This window comes from Lithobates pipiens, unplaced genomic scaffold (assembly GCF_037356315.1).
Source record: "Lithobates pipiens isolate NorthernLeopardFrog02 unplaced genomic scaffold, aLitPip1_a1.2 Scaffold_1, whole genome shotgun sequence".
Taxonomy (NCBI): domain Eukaryota; kingdom Metazoa; phylum Chordata; class Amphibia; order Anura; family Ranidae; genus Lithobates; species Lithobates pipiens.
The window spans coordinates 193,842,172-193,858,668 of record NW_027507685.1 but is presented as its reverse complement, the minus strand read 5'-3'; the positions used below and the strand labels follow the sequence as shown (position 1 = coordinate 193,858,668).

Here is a 16,497-nt window from a genome sequence, read left to right as displayed (position 1 = left end):
TAGGCAAACAATTCTCCACTAAAGCGAAAAGTTGTATGCTCTGAGGACTTATGCTGCATATACACGACCGGACTTTCCAGCAGAGAAGGTCCGACGGTCTTCTTGGCGGACTTTCAATGGAGTTACGACGGACTTCCGAACGAATGGACTTGTCCATTCATTTTGAACGTGATGAAGTACGACAGGACTAGAAAAGGAAGTTCAATAGCCAGTAGCCAATAGCTGCCCTTGCGTCGTATTTGGTCCGTCGGACCAGCATACAGATGAACGGTTTTCCTGATAGGAATGGAGTCTGTCGGATAGATTTGAAATCTGTTCTATTTCTAGGTCCGTCTGGATTTTTAAAAGAAAAACAGTCAGATTATCCCATGCACGATCGGAATATCCGATGGAATGATTCCATCTGACCTATTCTGCCGGAAAGTCCGTTTGTGTGTACGCGGCATTAGACCTGAAAATATTCAGTCCATATAGCTCTTCATTAAAGTGCAAGGCAACACTAAGTTCAAATGCATAATGCAGAATAATAGAGTACTCCATGCTTGAGGAAGCCTGCTTAGTGGCACCATATCTTGCTGCTTTGCATGAAGAATTGTGCGCTTGAACTTGCTGCTGCTTGCTTAGCACTTTAATAAAGACATTTATGGATTTTGATACACAAACTCAGGTGCATACCCCAATCTTGTGATCTTGGCCTGTTGATTCTTCTTTCTACTTGAGCTTGTATGTTGGGCCCTTGTAGACTTATATGGGGCTGACACCTGAAGTTGGAGATCCATGAAAGATAGCCCGTAGAAATCTATAAGGACCCAGCACACAGGAAGGCAACTTGGGCCGCAACATATAAACTGTGTAGGAGCCTGGGGATTCAGGTATGTGATGGACATCTAATAAATATATATGTGTATATCTCAACACAGATACCTTTAAGCCCTGGTGCCCAAGCTGTGACTCTTTGGTATATGATGTCCCTTCGACCTCAGCAGTCTGTAGTGGAAACGTTGATTAGGGTAATGGCATTGATCTCTTCTAACCTCATGTAACATGTTCCCAGTTTCATATTGTCTTCTTCAGCATGTTCCCAGCAAATGCATTTCATTATTTTTAAGGAGCACATATTGGTATTTTCTTTACATATCTGCCTGGAGTTCCACTTTTTAGCCATTTAGGGGAACCTTTCACTTTGAGAGGAAGAAGAACAGAAATGATATGTGTGTAGGTAGAAAAAAAACAAAAAAAAAAACAAGGAAATGTGTTTAGAAACCCAATGCACAATTGCATAATCAAGCTGTGCGTGTAGTAACATCATTGTTGTACCATGTAGGATGAAAGTCATCTCCTGTCCAATACAATACAGACACCCCTCCTTTTAATTCATTATAGCTTACTGCTCTTTAAATCAAGGGAGCCTAACCACCAGTGTAAAACGCATACTGGCACTGAAAATGAAAACATCACAAGTTAAAAGGATTTTCCAAAGTTAATCATGGTGTATTAAGTAGCCCAAAGATTATGCAAGTTTCATGCCTTCCGACATGGGTTGCAGAAAAGAAAATTGCTTGATTCCCCCATCAACATGGACTATGTAGGATGGTGAAATCGCTCTGCCAGCGCTATTGTGTTCTGCTGGCAGGGAGCCTTCCTGCCTGAATAAACTCAATGATTAGTGCTAGTGGCTATAGCTGCCGGCAGTAAATGCATGTAAAAAATCCGACAGGCTTGTTCTACCCCTTGGGTTATAACCAGCCTGCCCACCATAGATGGATCAAATCTCAGCTGGTCCATGCTGAACTGGCCAAGATTCCATCCATCTAAGGCCGGCTTTTGTATAACTCTTTGGAACGGATTTACCGGAGTCCCAGACTATGTTCACTTCAAATATCCAAACAGATTTACGGACACTTTCAAGGGTTTAGGCTAGTGCAAATTTATTCTTCTAGTAAATTGGCCCCACTGGCCCTAATAGAAAGCACACATTACCGCAATTTGTAAACGTCCAAAGGACAGGTTCCCTGCTGATACACTATATGGCAAAAAGTATGTTGACATCCCTCCAAAAGGTTGAGTTCATTTGCATAATGCTTACTCCAAAAATGGTTTTGAGCAGTTTGGTGTGGAGGAACATGAATGGTCTGTATAGAGCCCTGCCTCATCCCTTCTGGGATGAACTCAAACACAGAGCCAGATCTTCTGCTCTGGTGTGCCACAGACAAACTCCAAAATCTTTTAGGAAGCCTACCCAGAAGAAAGAGGAGGAGGAGGTTTTCTGTTCCAGCATGACAGCATGTAAATAAAACCAGGTCCATGATGAGACATGGTTTGACCAGTATGGTGTAGAGAAACTTGAGTGTCCTTCAGACAGCTCTGACCTCAGCCCTACTGAACACCTTTTGGGATGAACAGGAATGGCAATTGTGAGCCAGGTCTACTCATCCAACATCAGTACCTGACCTCAAAAATATATTGGCCAAAAATTTTTACAGGCACACTAAAACATATTTTGGAAAGCCTACCCAGAGGAGTGAAAGCTATTAAAGCCACAAAGGTGGACAACTCCATATTAATAGCCATGGTTCTGAAATGGGATGACCAACAAGCTCATGTAAGTGTAATGGTCAGGTGTCCACAAGCTTTTTGTCATATAGTGTAGCTCGGGCTTCGTAAACAATGTGGTGGCTACTATTAGTTAAATATACTTTACTACCATTCAGTGAGTCTAAATATCGTGGCTCATTCTCTGGCAATATACATGGTCTAAATAAAGCTGCACAAATAATATACTGAAAACGTTGATATTAGTATATCAAGCCTAACATATCACTAAGACATGCTACATGTAAGAAATAAAAGCTGATAGAAGCCCAGGCGTCCAGTACAGTATTTCAGAGAGCATGTGTTCCCCGGGTGGATAATTTAGAACTTGGACTAGACCCTTCTTTGCAATTTCCATGGAGTTGATTTTATTCCTAAGGCAGCCTTGAGCAGTCATTTGAATGCCTCTCATCTCCTTACCCCCCTCGCCTTCAGATACAGCATTATAAGTACAGCTGTGCCCCTCAATCAGAGGGTCATGTATCTAAAGTAATGTTTCATTGCCGGCTGAAGTACTCGATCACCCCTTAAGCTTGTAAAGCTGAAGTACTCAATCACCCCTTTAGCTTGTAAATATAGCCCCGACATCTCTTGGCTGGTACACAAGAACACATAATCAACATTAAATCTATCTTTGAGCAACACTAAGTGTTAAGAAGTCCTTGCCACGTTGACTAGGGTTTGCAGCCAAGAGAATACATTCTTTCGCTAATGAGTTCTGTGTATAGTTAAAATATATATCTGGGCAAAATAAAAAAATAAAAAATGTAGTGCATCTCTCCAATACATGCATATTTCCATTGTTTTGTCTCTTTAAAAATGCTAAAAGTACAGAAAATAGGTGTTGACCTGCCAGAAATTTAGTGAGCTCCTAACTTCCTGTAGTGAGCTGGCAATGCTGCCTCTGCTGCACTGAAATCCCTAGAAGTGTTGTTGGCCCCATCCAGTTTTCTTTTGCTGGACTACATAGAACGCCCCTTCCAATCCTCCACTTCATAACATAAGTGGGCATTTTGTGTAGTCCACCAAGGAGAACTCAGAAGGCTGGACAGCACTGCTTGGGATTTCAGTGCAGCAGAGACAGAGTTGTCAGCTCTCTACAGGAACTTAAAGTGGAAGTTAACCCTCCTATCGTTTTCAGCCAAGGAAGTTGCCATCTTGGCCTCCATTTAATCTTTACCTGCCATGAAGCTGCACATGTCATAAGTTATGACACTAGCCATTAGATGGTTTGACAGTTTGAGAGCACAACCAATGTGACAGTTACCATTTCTGGCATGCTAGGAATGTAACTGTTTTTTAAACTGTTAGATCGATGGGTTTACTTCCACTTTAAGAGTTTACTGGATTTTTGGCTAAATCCCCAGGTATTTTGTTGGTACTTGCAAAGAGGATAGAGGGATAAAACATGTGGGATTGGGTATGCAATGCAGAGATGTACTCAAAACAGTTTGTTTTAAATTTTGTCTCTCCACTACTTTTCACATTGGATACATAATGTTGTATAAACTGCCATATATGAAAATTAACATATTGGTATAATGTGTAGAAACACATCTCATATTTCCCAGATTCCCCCAGAAATTCCCATTTTAAACAGAGGTGCTCCAGCACTGTAGTCTGCTAGTAAAAACCGTGATGGTTCCTCGGTGTGTCCTCCTGTGAGTTGGTCACATGGCACACGTATAGCTTGTGGTTTTGCATGACGATTGTCCTGCACACAAACATGCGCCTATTTAGTGGCCACGCCTTTCAGATATGACATGATGAATACTGGAGGCGGGATCCATTTTGCATAATCTGTACACGGTGACCCTTAAGGCACACTGCATGGGTAAGGGAAATGGCCAACAGAGGGCTCTTCATGAACTGTGAAAGTAGAGGGGCTTGACTCTTCCAGACAGGATCTTGGGGACCTGGACGGAAATGATCTCAGACATCATCTCGGGAAAATCCACGCTCACCATCTGGGCCTTTACAAATAGGTCAAATGTAAACTGGTGCAGCTCACGAGCGATCTAAAAAATAAAAGTATAATAAATAAGGTATGACTACATATGAAACTTAATAAGGATCAACCATAGTGGATAGCAAACTTGGGTTGAACAACTAGAGAGCAACACCATTTTAGAGGACCAGGTTCAATAGAAATAAAGGTTAGCATGGGAAAAGGCCCAAAATAAACATTCCAATACTTGATTTTATCAAGGCCAGTTTTTAGAGTGTATGTATGAGCATTGGTAGGTGCACAGATGACATTCTGAAAATCAACTGCATTCACATAAATAATGAGTTACTGTATGGCTATATATACTCTATTATTTCAATAAGCTGCATGAAGCTGCATTAAAGGTCATGGTAGAGACACGTCTGGTGATTGATATCTTTGATGAAAACTGTAAAAACAAATGACAACATGCTCCGTCAGACAACAGTTTCTCACACACATAGTTTAGCTGAAAGGAGCAATGTGTTCCTACAGTGCAACATTCTGCTTACTGATTACATTCTGATTGCTATGTCCATGGTTATTTACTTTTACACTACATGGCCAAAGAGGCTTCTGACCATAATGCCCTATTATACTGTATGCCCAAAGTGACACCTCTCAATATGATGGAATTCACGTGTTTCCAGGGAAGTGTAACATGTTCTTTCTACATTGTGGCAACAGTTTGGGGAAGGCCCTTCTCTGTTTCACCATGATTATGCCCATCTGTACAAAGTCAGCTCCATAAAGACATGGTTTGACCAGTCTGGTGTAGAGCAGTCTTCAACCTTTTCAACACAAAGGAACCTTTGAAATATTTTTCTGATCTCAGGGAACCCCTGCTAAAAATGACTATATCTACATCTCATGATAAATTTGTTTGACGGTCAGTGGGAAGAATGTTCCCTACACGTGTGGTCATAAGGAAGAACTACCCAATTACAGATAGCTAAAAAGATCAATTGTGTCAGTGGGAGCTTATTTGAGAGGCAAAAAATGCTTATTGCTCAAGGAACCCCTCTAGCGGAACCCTGGTTGGAAACCCTGGTGTAGAGAAACAGAGCCCTGACCTCAACCCTACTGAACTTTGATAGACTGCCTTTGGCCTAGGTAGACCATGGTGTACCTTGCCTCTGTCCGGAGCCTTGTTCCCCAGGGAGATCAGGGTTTGAGTCCCTTCTTTTCGAAAGACTGGCCATACTTTACCCCCGTGCTCTTTTTTTGTGTGCTGTGGTTGACTTTTTGTGTTCACATGGGGTTTTGAATAAAATTTACTGTAACGAGAAGCTTAATGTGATACTAAAGCCCCCTTTTTTGTTTAAAATAACAAACATGGTATACTTACCCACTTTGTGCAGTGGTCTTGCAAAGAGCAGCCCAGTTCGTTCCCTTCTCAGGTCCCTCGCTGATGCTCATGGCCCCTCCCTCCTGCCGAGTGCTGCTGTGTGATCATTCAGACTGCGGCCCTACCCCCTCTCTCTCTCCTCATTGGCTCACTGACTTTGACAGCAGTGGGAGACAATGGCGCCCCCTGCTGTCTCAGCCAATGAGGATGGAGAGTCCTGGACAGCCCAGACTCTCGTGCAACATCGTTGGATCGAGATGGGTTCTCAGGTAAGTATTAGGGGTGGCGGAGGGGGGCTGCTGCACACAGAGGTTTTTTTTTAATCTTAATGCATAGAATGCATTAAGATAAAAATAAAACTTTCAGACTTTAGAACCACTTTAAAAAAAAAAAAAAAAAAACACCCTTTGGATGAATTAGAATGAGAATTCTGAGACAGGTCTCCTCAACATCAACATCTAACAACAGTACATGACCTCAAAAAGGAGCACAAATTCCCACAGACAATCCAAAATCTTGTGCAAGCCTTCCAAGCAGGGTAAAGGCTGTTATAGCCAAAAAGGGGTTACAACTTTATATTAATGTCCACAGTTTTAAAATCAGTTTTCCCAACCAGCTTATATAGGGGTGATGGTCAAGTGTCCTCAAACGTTTGGCCATATAGTGTAGCATGCTGTTTTTGGGAATAATTAGGAATGAGATAAGGTTCGGGCTGAACTAAGTTGATAGGGAAGAGATAAATGGTGCACAAAGGTTAGTAGGCCCCCAAAAAATGATATACTGTAAATGTATAAAAGTTCAATAATAAACTCTCTAGGATGATAGACCCGAAAAGTCCATGACATTTATGGCTGCTGACCCAAGAGTGGATGTGAACTCTGTTATGTGAGACAAGGGCAGAGGAAGGAAAAGCACCTTATAAGTGTAGTATTAGGACATATTTATGGTTTAAAAACAATTGGCAACTCACACATGCAATAAAAAATAAATAAAAAAAACTTGCTCTTCACAAGAAAAGAACCCACTGGCATCCAGATTTTTTGGCCGTCTCCGAAGGTTTCCATGAAATGTACATAGTACCGATGATGACAGGTCCTTGCACCTCAATGGGAACCACGCTGGAACACACTGGCCTGCTCGGCGAAAGTGACATCATGCTGGGAGAATGACAAGATGTGGCTACACATTTCAGAGCATGCCCATTCCTTTCTCAAGCCATACATGTGAGTTGCTAATTGTTTTTAAGCAATAAATTTGTCCTGTTACTACACATAGAAGGTGTTTTCCCTCTCTCTTTCCTGAACTCAGCTGAGTCTGAACCTGCAGGAAACATGATAACAGGTCACCAGTCCACTGTAGCCGTGGAATTTCCTACCCTGTAGCCATGCAGGGATGCTGGTGACATCATTGACTTATTATGGCTACATTCCCATATTTGGACAATGTCATTGACTAAATACTGTATGGCCATGTGGCCAAATTAGGTCAATAATGCCATCAGCACGGATTTCAAAGGCCAAAGCTAAATGGGCCTGCGGCCTGCTATCATGTGGCTGTTTCCTATGAGTTTGTGCCAAACTGAATTCAACCTGAACCTTACCCATCCTTAGTAATCATTTCTTTGTATCACCTAAATAAAGATGAATTAGATTGTTAAAATACAGACGGGATACATTATTTTAGACATCAATCCTCACTCACTGGCTGCACTGAATCCAGGAGTTTGGTAAGTTGGAAAAACCGCCTTGAGCTCGAAGCTGGGTTGTTCCTTTTGCAGGAGATGACACGATCTAATTCCTTAATGTAGTTCATCCGAAGCTCGTCAAAGCACTTCTGGTCTTTCAGACCTTCCACAGGAACTGGAAACAAGTGAGGCACGTTTTACAGTAAGTGAAATGAGCTATAGTAACCCAGTCCAACCATTAGGTCCATCATATTTCATATTAACATAAAATCACAAATACATACCGTATTTGCCGGCGTATAAGACGACCCGGCATATAAGACGACCCCCTAAAAACCTGCACAGTTAAAATGTTTTGCCCGTACTCACCGTTTAAGACGACCCCCGATTCCGAGGCTTCCGACGCTTCATATCCCTCTTCTTCTTCGTTCTTGCTGGAGCCATTTCCTTCTTCCTTCTGGTGCTGGAGCCAATCACGGCGAGCAATGTATTCTATTAATGAATACAAAGCCTGCTGGGATTGGCGGAGGCTGTTACATCATCAGCCCGCGCCTCACTCTCAAAGCCAATCGGAGCAGGCTACTGTGTGTAGCCTGCTCGGATTGGCAGAGATTGCTGCTCCAATCCGAGCAGGCTCTGTATTCATTTGAATACATCGCTCACTGGGATTGGTTCAGTGGTATATACTGTATGTAGCCGAAGCTACATACAGTATTACCGGACAGCCAGAAGGCATCCCAGCAGCGGACCCGGCGTATAAGACGACCCCTCCTTTTTGCTCAGTTTTTTTAAGTGTAAAAGGTCGTCTTATACGCCGGCAAATACGGTATTACATATAGTATTTTATTTATTGTGTATTATTTGCTAGTTTTAGAAATCCAAGGAACATCACGCCAATGGTATACAGTACAAATATAATTCTTTCATCATAAAAATTAGAAAAGGCAAGTTAACGTTTTAGAAAATTCTAATAGGCCCTGGTGAATGGAGTCCTTTTATAACCACTGAAAAGCACTTTTGTCTTTTTGGATTTTTTAAACTGAATTAAATATATGTGGAATATCATCAATTGGTGTGGTGTTCCTTCTCTTTCAAAAGGATTTTGTTCCACAGCTATGCTCTTTGCTCCCCCCTAAGTGGCCATCTACAGTAAGGGAAAACAGTATTTGATCCCCTGATGATCTTGTACGTTTGCCCACTGACAAAGAAATGATCAGTCTATAATTTTAATGGTAGGTTTATTTTAACAGTGAGAGACAACAATATCCTGAAAAACGCATTTCAAAAAAGTTATAAATTGATTTGCATTCTAATGAGTGAAATAAGTATTTGATCCCCTGACAATCTGCAAGATTTTTGGCTTCCAATGTGTCTTATATACAGGTAATGAGCTGAGATTAGGAGCACTCTCTTAAAGCGGTTCTGCACCTAAAAAAAAAATATTAAAAGCCAGCAGCTACTAATATTGCAGCTGCTGACTTTTAATAAAATCACACTTACCTGTCCCAGTGTCCAGCGATGTCGGCGGCAGATGACGAGCGATCGCTCGTCTCGCTACTGCCCCCGCCGCCATCCTCTGTCAGGGAATCGGGAAGTGAAGCATTGCGGCTTCACTGCCTGGTTCCCTACTGCGCATGCGCGAGTCGTGCTGCGCGTCTTTTCTGGTCCCCGCTGTGTCCTGGGAACTGTGTGTTTCCCAGAACACAATGGGGGGGGGGGGGGGGCAGGGTGTCTGCGGGGGTCTGTCCCAGAAGTGGGTGCAGATACCTGGATTATCCAGGTAACTGCACCCCCTCCCCCCTGAAAGGTGCCGATTGTGGCACCGTAGGGGGGGAGGGATCAGATTAGCGGACCTTCCCCTTTAGGGTGGAGAACCGCTTTAAAGAATCTCTCCACCATGGCCAAGACCAAAGAGCTGTCCAAGGATGTCAGGGGCAAGATTGTAGACCTACTCAAGGCTGGAATGGGCTAGGTGAGAGGGTGACAACAGTTGGTGTGATTATTCGCAAATGAAAGAAACACAAAATAACTGTCAATCTCCCTCGGTCTGGGGCTCCATGCAAGATCTTACCTCGTAGAGTTTCAATGAGCATGAGAATGGTGAGGAATCAGCCCAGAACTACACGGGAGAATCTTGTCAATGATCTCAAGGCAACTGGGACCATAGTCGCCAAGAAGGGCTGAAATCCTGCAGCACTCGCAAGGTCCCCCTGCTCAAGAAAGCACATGTACAGGCTCATCTGAAGCCTGCTAATGAACATCTGAATGATTCAGAGGAGAACTGTGTGAAAGTGTTGTGGTCAGATGAGTCCAAAATCAAGCTCTTTGGCATCAACTCAACTCGCTGTGTTTGGAGGAGGAGGAATGCTGCCTATGACCCCAAGAACACCATCCCCACTATCAAATATGGAGGTGAAACATTATGCTTTGGGACAGGACAATTTCACTGCATCAAAGTGACGGGGCCATGTATCATCAAATTGTGGGTGAGAACCTCCTTCTCACAGCCAGGGCATTGAAAATGGGTTGTGGATGGGTATTCCAGCATGACAATGACCCAAAACACACAGCCAATGCAACAAAGGAGTGGCTCAAGAAGAAGCACATTAAAGTCTTGGAGTGGTCTAACCAGTTGTCAGACTTTAATCCCATAGAAAATATATGGAGAGAGCTGAAGGTTCGAGTTACCAAACATCACCGTCAAAACCTTAATGACTTGCAGAGGATCTGCAAAGAGGAGTGGGACAAAATCCCTCCTGAGATGTGTGAAAACCTGGTTGCCAACTACAAGAAACGTCTGACCTCTGTGATTGCTAACAAGGACTTTGCCACCAAGTACTAAGTCCTGTATTGCAAAGGTGGTCAAATACTTATTTCACTCATTAAAATGCAAATGAATTTATAGCTTTTTTTAAATGCATTTTTCTGATTTTTGTTTTTGTTGTTCTGTTTCTCACTGTTAAAATAAACCTACCATTAAAATGATAGTCAGTGGGCAAATGTACAAAATCAGCAGGGGATCAAATACTTTTTTCCCTCCCCGAACCTCACCCCCACTGACTAACTTCCATAAAGGATGAGAGGATCCAGTGGAGGCTTGGATTGCATCTAGGGCAGGGGTTTCCGAATTTTATAATCAAAGGGCCAGTTTACTGTCCCTCCGGCTGTAGGAGTGGTAGAGTAGAAAATATCAGTGCCCTGTCACTGGTTTCCATGGGAGGAATAATGCTCCACTGTTGATATCAATAAGAATAGTGTCCCATTGATGGTGTCAGTGGGGGAAATGGTGCTCCATCATTGGTGCCCGTTGGTGGAATAGTGCCCCAAGGGCCAGATAAAAGCACGCAAAGGGCCACATCCCCCGGGCCACAGTTTGGAGACCACAGATCTAGGGCTTCATGGGAAGGTCCACCAAGCATCAAAGTACAGTGCAGGAGCACATGTATCAGTGAGGTATGGTGACATTGACCACACCTCCTGGAAGTATTGAAAGCTAGGGCAGAGCTACGTTTTTTTTGGTTTCTTAAAGTATTTTTGCACCTTTCTGTTTTGGTACCTTTTCTGATAAAAGTGATGTGAGGCTATCCTCTAAGTGGACATACATTTTCAGAAGAGCTTTGCCTATAATTATGCCTTCTGATGGACTTTTTACTATAGGCCGACCGACAATCCTTCCTTAATGAGACACTCCTGAGCCAATCCTCTGCTTGTCTTCATACTAGTTAAATTTTTGCAGGACCACCCACTGTCCAAATATAGTGACTCCTGGAACACACCACAGTTCTTTGCAATTTTTTTAACCACAAAGGGTTTAAGCAGTGCAGTGCAACATACTTGTACATTATCTGGAGGTTTCAGTATACAGCCTTAAAAAGTGAATCTTCAAATTTCCATGTTTGCAAGTCTGCTCAAATGTCTACTGCTCTATTGCAGTGCCCCTAGACACACTGTAGCGTGTTGCCTGAACGCACATGGTCTAATGCAATGAATAAACGTAAGTAGGGACATGATGTTTCAGTACTTACTAATGCTGAAGAGCAGAAGGGCCTTCATACACAGGAATTCCTCTGGTGTGATCTGTAACCATCCAAATTCTTGTGAGAGGTGACGCATTCGAACACACTGGCTGTACATTCGTGATTTGTGCATGCGATACCTATTCAATAAGAGAAGATCAATTTTGTATTTTAAATATCATATTTGCAATAAAACAACAATATTAAGTTCTATGCTGTCTGGGCATTAAATTAATATGCCAACTTCCCCCCAACTCCCCTCTCCACCACTACCTCTATCTTTCTGGCTATAACAGCCTCTATAGTTCTAGGAAGACTTTCCACAAGATTTTGGTGGGTGTCTGTGGGAATTTGTGTCCATTAGGCTAAATGGAAAACCAAGAGAGAACAACTAGCTCAGAACCAGCATTTTAAATCATTGTCAGAGATGTTCAGTAGGGAAGATGTTTGTCACTTGAGTTCCTCAACATCCAACCGGTCAAATCATAACTCCTTAAGGAACTGGCTTGGTGCACACAGAAATAGTCATCCTGAAACAGAAAAGAGCCTTCTGCTTCTGGGAAGGCTTTTCACAAGGTTGTAGAGCTTGTCTTTGGAAAATCGAAAGAGAAGACCTAGCTCAAAACCTACATTTTAAATCATCCCAGGGCTCTTCGCAGACCACTTGAGTTGTTCACATCAACAACTTGCCTAGTACACGGGTACAGTCATGTTAGAATAGAAAATGGTGTTCCCCAAACAAGACTGGAAGTGCACATTTGCCTAAAATATCTTTATATACTAAATGGTGATTGCATGGCTATATACTTGATTGTATGCCCATGGTTTTGGAATGGGAAGTCAATAGGCTCAAAAATGGTGTGACAGGTTTCTGCAAACCTAGTGATAAGGGGTTAGAACCTCCAGTTTTTTTTTATTACGGGCGGCATCACTGCTGAGGAGCTTCACCGTCTCTATGTGTTCTGGTGACTATTGTGAGTGAGAATGTGATGGGGAGCCCAACATTTTGATTTGTTATCAGACTAGGTAAAAGGGGGAAATCATTTAATGGGGCAAAACGGGATAGGTGTCTATGGGTTTATCCAAATAGCTTACATATATATATATATATATATATATATATATATATATATATATATATATATATATATATATATATATATATATATACACAGTCAGGTCCATAAGTATTGGGACATTGACACAATTCTAATATTTTTGGCTCTATACACCAACACAATGGATTTGAAATGAAACAAACAAGATGTGCTTTAACTGCAGACTTTCAGCTTTGATTTGAGGGTATTTACATCCAAATCAGGTGAACGGTGTAGGAATTACAACAGTTTGTATATGTGCCTCCTACTTTTTAAGGGACCAAAAGTAATGGGACAGATTAACAATCATCCATCAAACTTTCACGTTTTAATACTTGGTTGCAAATCCTTTGCAGTCAATTACAGCCTGAAGTCTGGAACGCATAGACATCACCAGACGCTGGGCTTCATCCCTAGTGATGCTCTGCCAGGCCTCTACTGCCCACCGTCAGTTCCTGCTTGTTCTTGGGGCATTTTCCCTTCAGTTTCGTCTTCAGCAAGTGAAATGAACACTCCATCGGATTCAGGTCAGGTGAGTGACTTGGCCATTGCATAACATTCCACTTCTTTTCCTTAAAAACTCTTTGGTTGCTTTCGCAGTATGCTTTGGGTCATTGTCCATCTGCACTGTGAAGCTCCGTCCAATGAGTTCTGAAGCATTTTGCTGAATATGAGAAGATAATATTCCCCCAAAACACTTCAGAATTCATCCTGCAGCTTTTTTCAGCAGTCACATCATCAATAAATACAAGAGAACCAGTTCCATTGGCAGCCATACATGCCCACGCCATGACACTACCACCACCATGCTTCACTGATGAGGTGCTGTGCTTTGGATCATGAGCAGCTCCTTTCCTTCTCCATACTCTTCTCTTCCCATCACTCTGGTACAAGTTGATCTCGGTCTCCTCTCTCCATAGGATGTTGTTCCAGAACTGTGAAGGCTTTCTTAGATGTTGTTTGGCAAACTCTAATCTGGCCTTCCTGTTTTTGAGGCTCACCAATGGTTTACATCTTGTGGTGACCCCTCTGTATTCACTCTGGTGAAGTCTTCTCTTGATTGTTGACTTTGACACACATACACCTACCTCCTGGAGAGTGTTCTTGATCTGGCCAACTGTTGTGAAGGGAGTTTTCTTCACCAGGGAAAGAATTCTTCGGTCATACACCACAGTGGTTTTCTGTGGTTTTCCGGGTCTTTTGGTGTTGCTGAGATCACCGGTACGTTCTTTCTTTTTAAGGATGTTCCAAACAGTTGATTTGCTCACACCTAATGTTTTTGCTATCTCTCTGATGGGTTTGCATTGTTTTTTCAGTCTAATGATGGCTTTCTTCACTGATAGTGACAGCTCTTTGGATCTCATATTGAGAGTTGACAGCAACAGATTCCAAATGCAAATAGCACACTTGAAATTAACTCTGGACCTTTTATCTGCTCCTTGTAAATGGGATAATGAGGGAAAAACGCACACCTGGCCATGGAACAGCTCAGCAGCCAATTGTCCTATTACTTTTGGTCCCTTAAAAAGTGGGAGGCACATATACAAACTGTTGTAATTCCTACACCGATCACCTGATTTGGATGTAAATACCCTCAAATTAAAGTTTAAAGTCTGCAGTTAAAGCACATCTTGTTCGTTTCATTTCAAATCCATTGTGGTGGTGTATAGAGCCAAAAAGATTAGAATTGTGTTGATGTCCCTATATATATGGACCTGACTGTATATATATATATTTATATATATATATATATATATATATATATATAACAAATAGGGTCTAGAAGGGTGTGACCACATTTTACACAGAAGATTCCAAGAGTTCTAGCTAACTTTGACATCCTTGTTTCCTATATATTGCAATACATATTCCAGATGGATAACTGCATCAAAGGCTACTTATTTTCTTATAGTATATACCAGGGGTCTCCAAACTCTAAGCAAAACAAATTCTAAAAAAAATCTACTGTCCTTCAGGCCAGTGGGGCCAGAATGTGGCTAGTGGGTGTAGAAAATGCCCCAGCATTCATGCCCCATCATTGCTTGATGGTGTCAGTATGGGGAATGGTTCCCTATCATTGGTGTCAGTTAGTTTCTGGCCCCAAGGGCCAGATAAAGGCAAGCAAAGGGCCACAGTTTGAAGACCACTGTTTTATTTTTTATTTTTGCAAACCTTTTGTAGCTCTTCCAAGCCACTTATTTAGGTTCTGAGTGTCAAAATATCCCAGCATTTATTTTCACAGTGATACCACTAACACTGTATTTCAAGGTTTCTCAACTGGGGCTCTTCAAGAGGTCGCTAGGGGTTCCTAGAATAATGAGCAATTTCTGCCTATCAGAGAAGTTCCCACTGACACCATTGATCTTTTTAGCTTTCTGTAAGGGGGTAATTGTTCCTAATAACCATAGGCGTAAGAAGTATTTTTCCTACTGACCATCACACTTATGTAGTTATAGTCATTTCTAGCAAGGGTTCCCTGAGACTGGAAAGTTATTTCAATGGTTCCTCTGTGCTGAAAAGGTTGAGAAAGGCTGCCGTAATCCAATTACTTTGAAAGGCAGATGTTATACTGAAAGTACAGGATAGGAGGTGTGAAAATTGTGGAACCAATTACACAATTCCACCACTGGTGTCAGAAAGGCTTCATAAGTGTTAATCATTTTATGATATGTCCTAAAGGGACAGTGAGGTACACATTTGGACAGAGAGGACAACTGGTTTGGCAAGAGAAGTGAAAAGTGTATCTACATCAAACTGGAGCAACCATCGCCGAACAGGGTTTGGGCCTTAAACACTATTTTTTTTTTATAAATTCTGTTGTTATTGAATTTTTCAAGTTTACCGCAAAAGGAAGTGCAATAAATCAGCGCCAGACAAAAAACAGCACAAACAGAAAAACAAAATACCCCAAAACATAGGCAAAGCTTAGCAAATATAGTCTAAATCTGGTTGCTTCAACTATGAACTGAGGGGTGCATAGAGGACTTTTGTTAGAATATAATTTGAAGGTATTAGTGCATTAAACACCATGTGACAGGATAGATAACGACAGATCTCCAATCTTCTGCAATGAAGAGAGAAGCGAGTAGGAGGCAACATCCCGAAGGATATAATAAAAGGGGCTCGATACACCATTAAAAAGATCTTGGTGGGGACAGTGACATTGATGATTTTGTAATAGCGTCCGGGTGCTCCAACCACAGGTTCCAGATTTTGTCAAAATTAAGGCCCATACACACGATTAGACTTTTTGACAACATACATGCAAATTAGCGCGTGTATGCTCCACCGGACAAACTTTTTTGGTTTTCATCTGACTTTTGTTGGCTGTGCGAACGGACAAACTTTCCAACAAAAGTCTGATGGAGCAAAGCCTGATCGTGTGTACAGAAAACTATAGGACTTTTGTACAAAGTACAAACACGCATGCTCAGAACCAATGCAAAAAAAAGGAGTTCCGTCGGAGTTCTGCTGGAATTCCGACGGAGTTCTGACAGACTTTTCGGCCGAACGGACTTGGCCACACACAATCACACTAAACTCCGACGGATTCGAACGTGATGACGTATGACTGGACTCGAATAAGGAAGTTCATAGCCAGTAGCCAATAGCTGCCCTAGCGTCGGTTTTAGTCCGTCGGAGTAGCATACACACGAGCGGAGTTTTCGAAGGGGACCGGGTCCGGCGGAGTTCCGTCGGGAAAATTTGAAGCATGCTTCATTTCTAAAGTCCGTCAGACTTTGGCGAATCAAAAGTCCGTTGCAGCCCACACA

The 16,497-nt window shown here is 42.2% G+C and overlaps 1 protein-coding gene across 1 annotated transcript in view; it reads right to left on the bottom strand.

Moving 5' to 3' along the window:
* Positions 1–1,902: 1,902 nt before the first annotated feature.
* The window catches only part of AR (androgen receptor), a 352,766-nt gene continuing 338,171 nt past the window's right edge, over positions 1,903–16,497 (bottom strand). The window contains exons 6-8 of the mRNA XM_077479354.1: positions 11,637–11,767; positions 7,629–7,786; positions 1,903–4,610 (exon numbers count right to left, since the gene is read on the bottom strand). Coding sequence (XP_077335480.1) covers positions 4,455–4,610; positions 7,629–7,786; positions 11,637–11,767 — 445 coding nt within the window. The 3' untranslated portion in view covers positions 1,903–4,454. The remainder of the gene's footprint in view (positions 4,611–7,628; positions 7,787–11,636; positions 11,768–16,497) is intronic.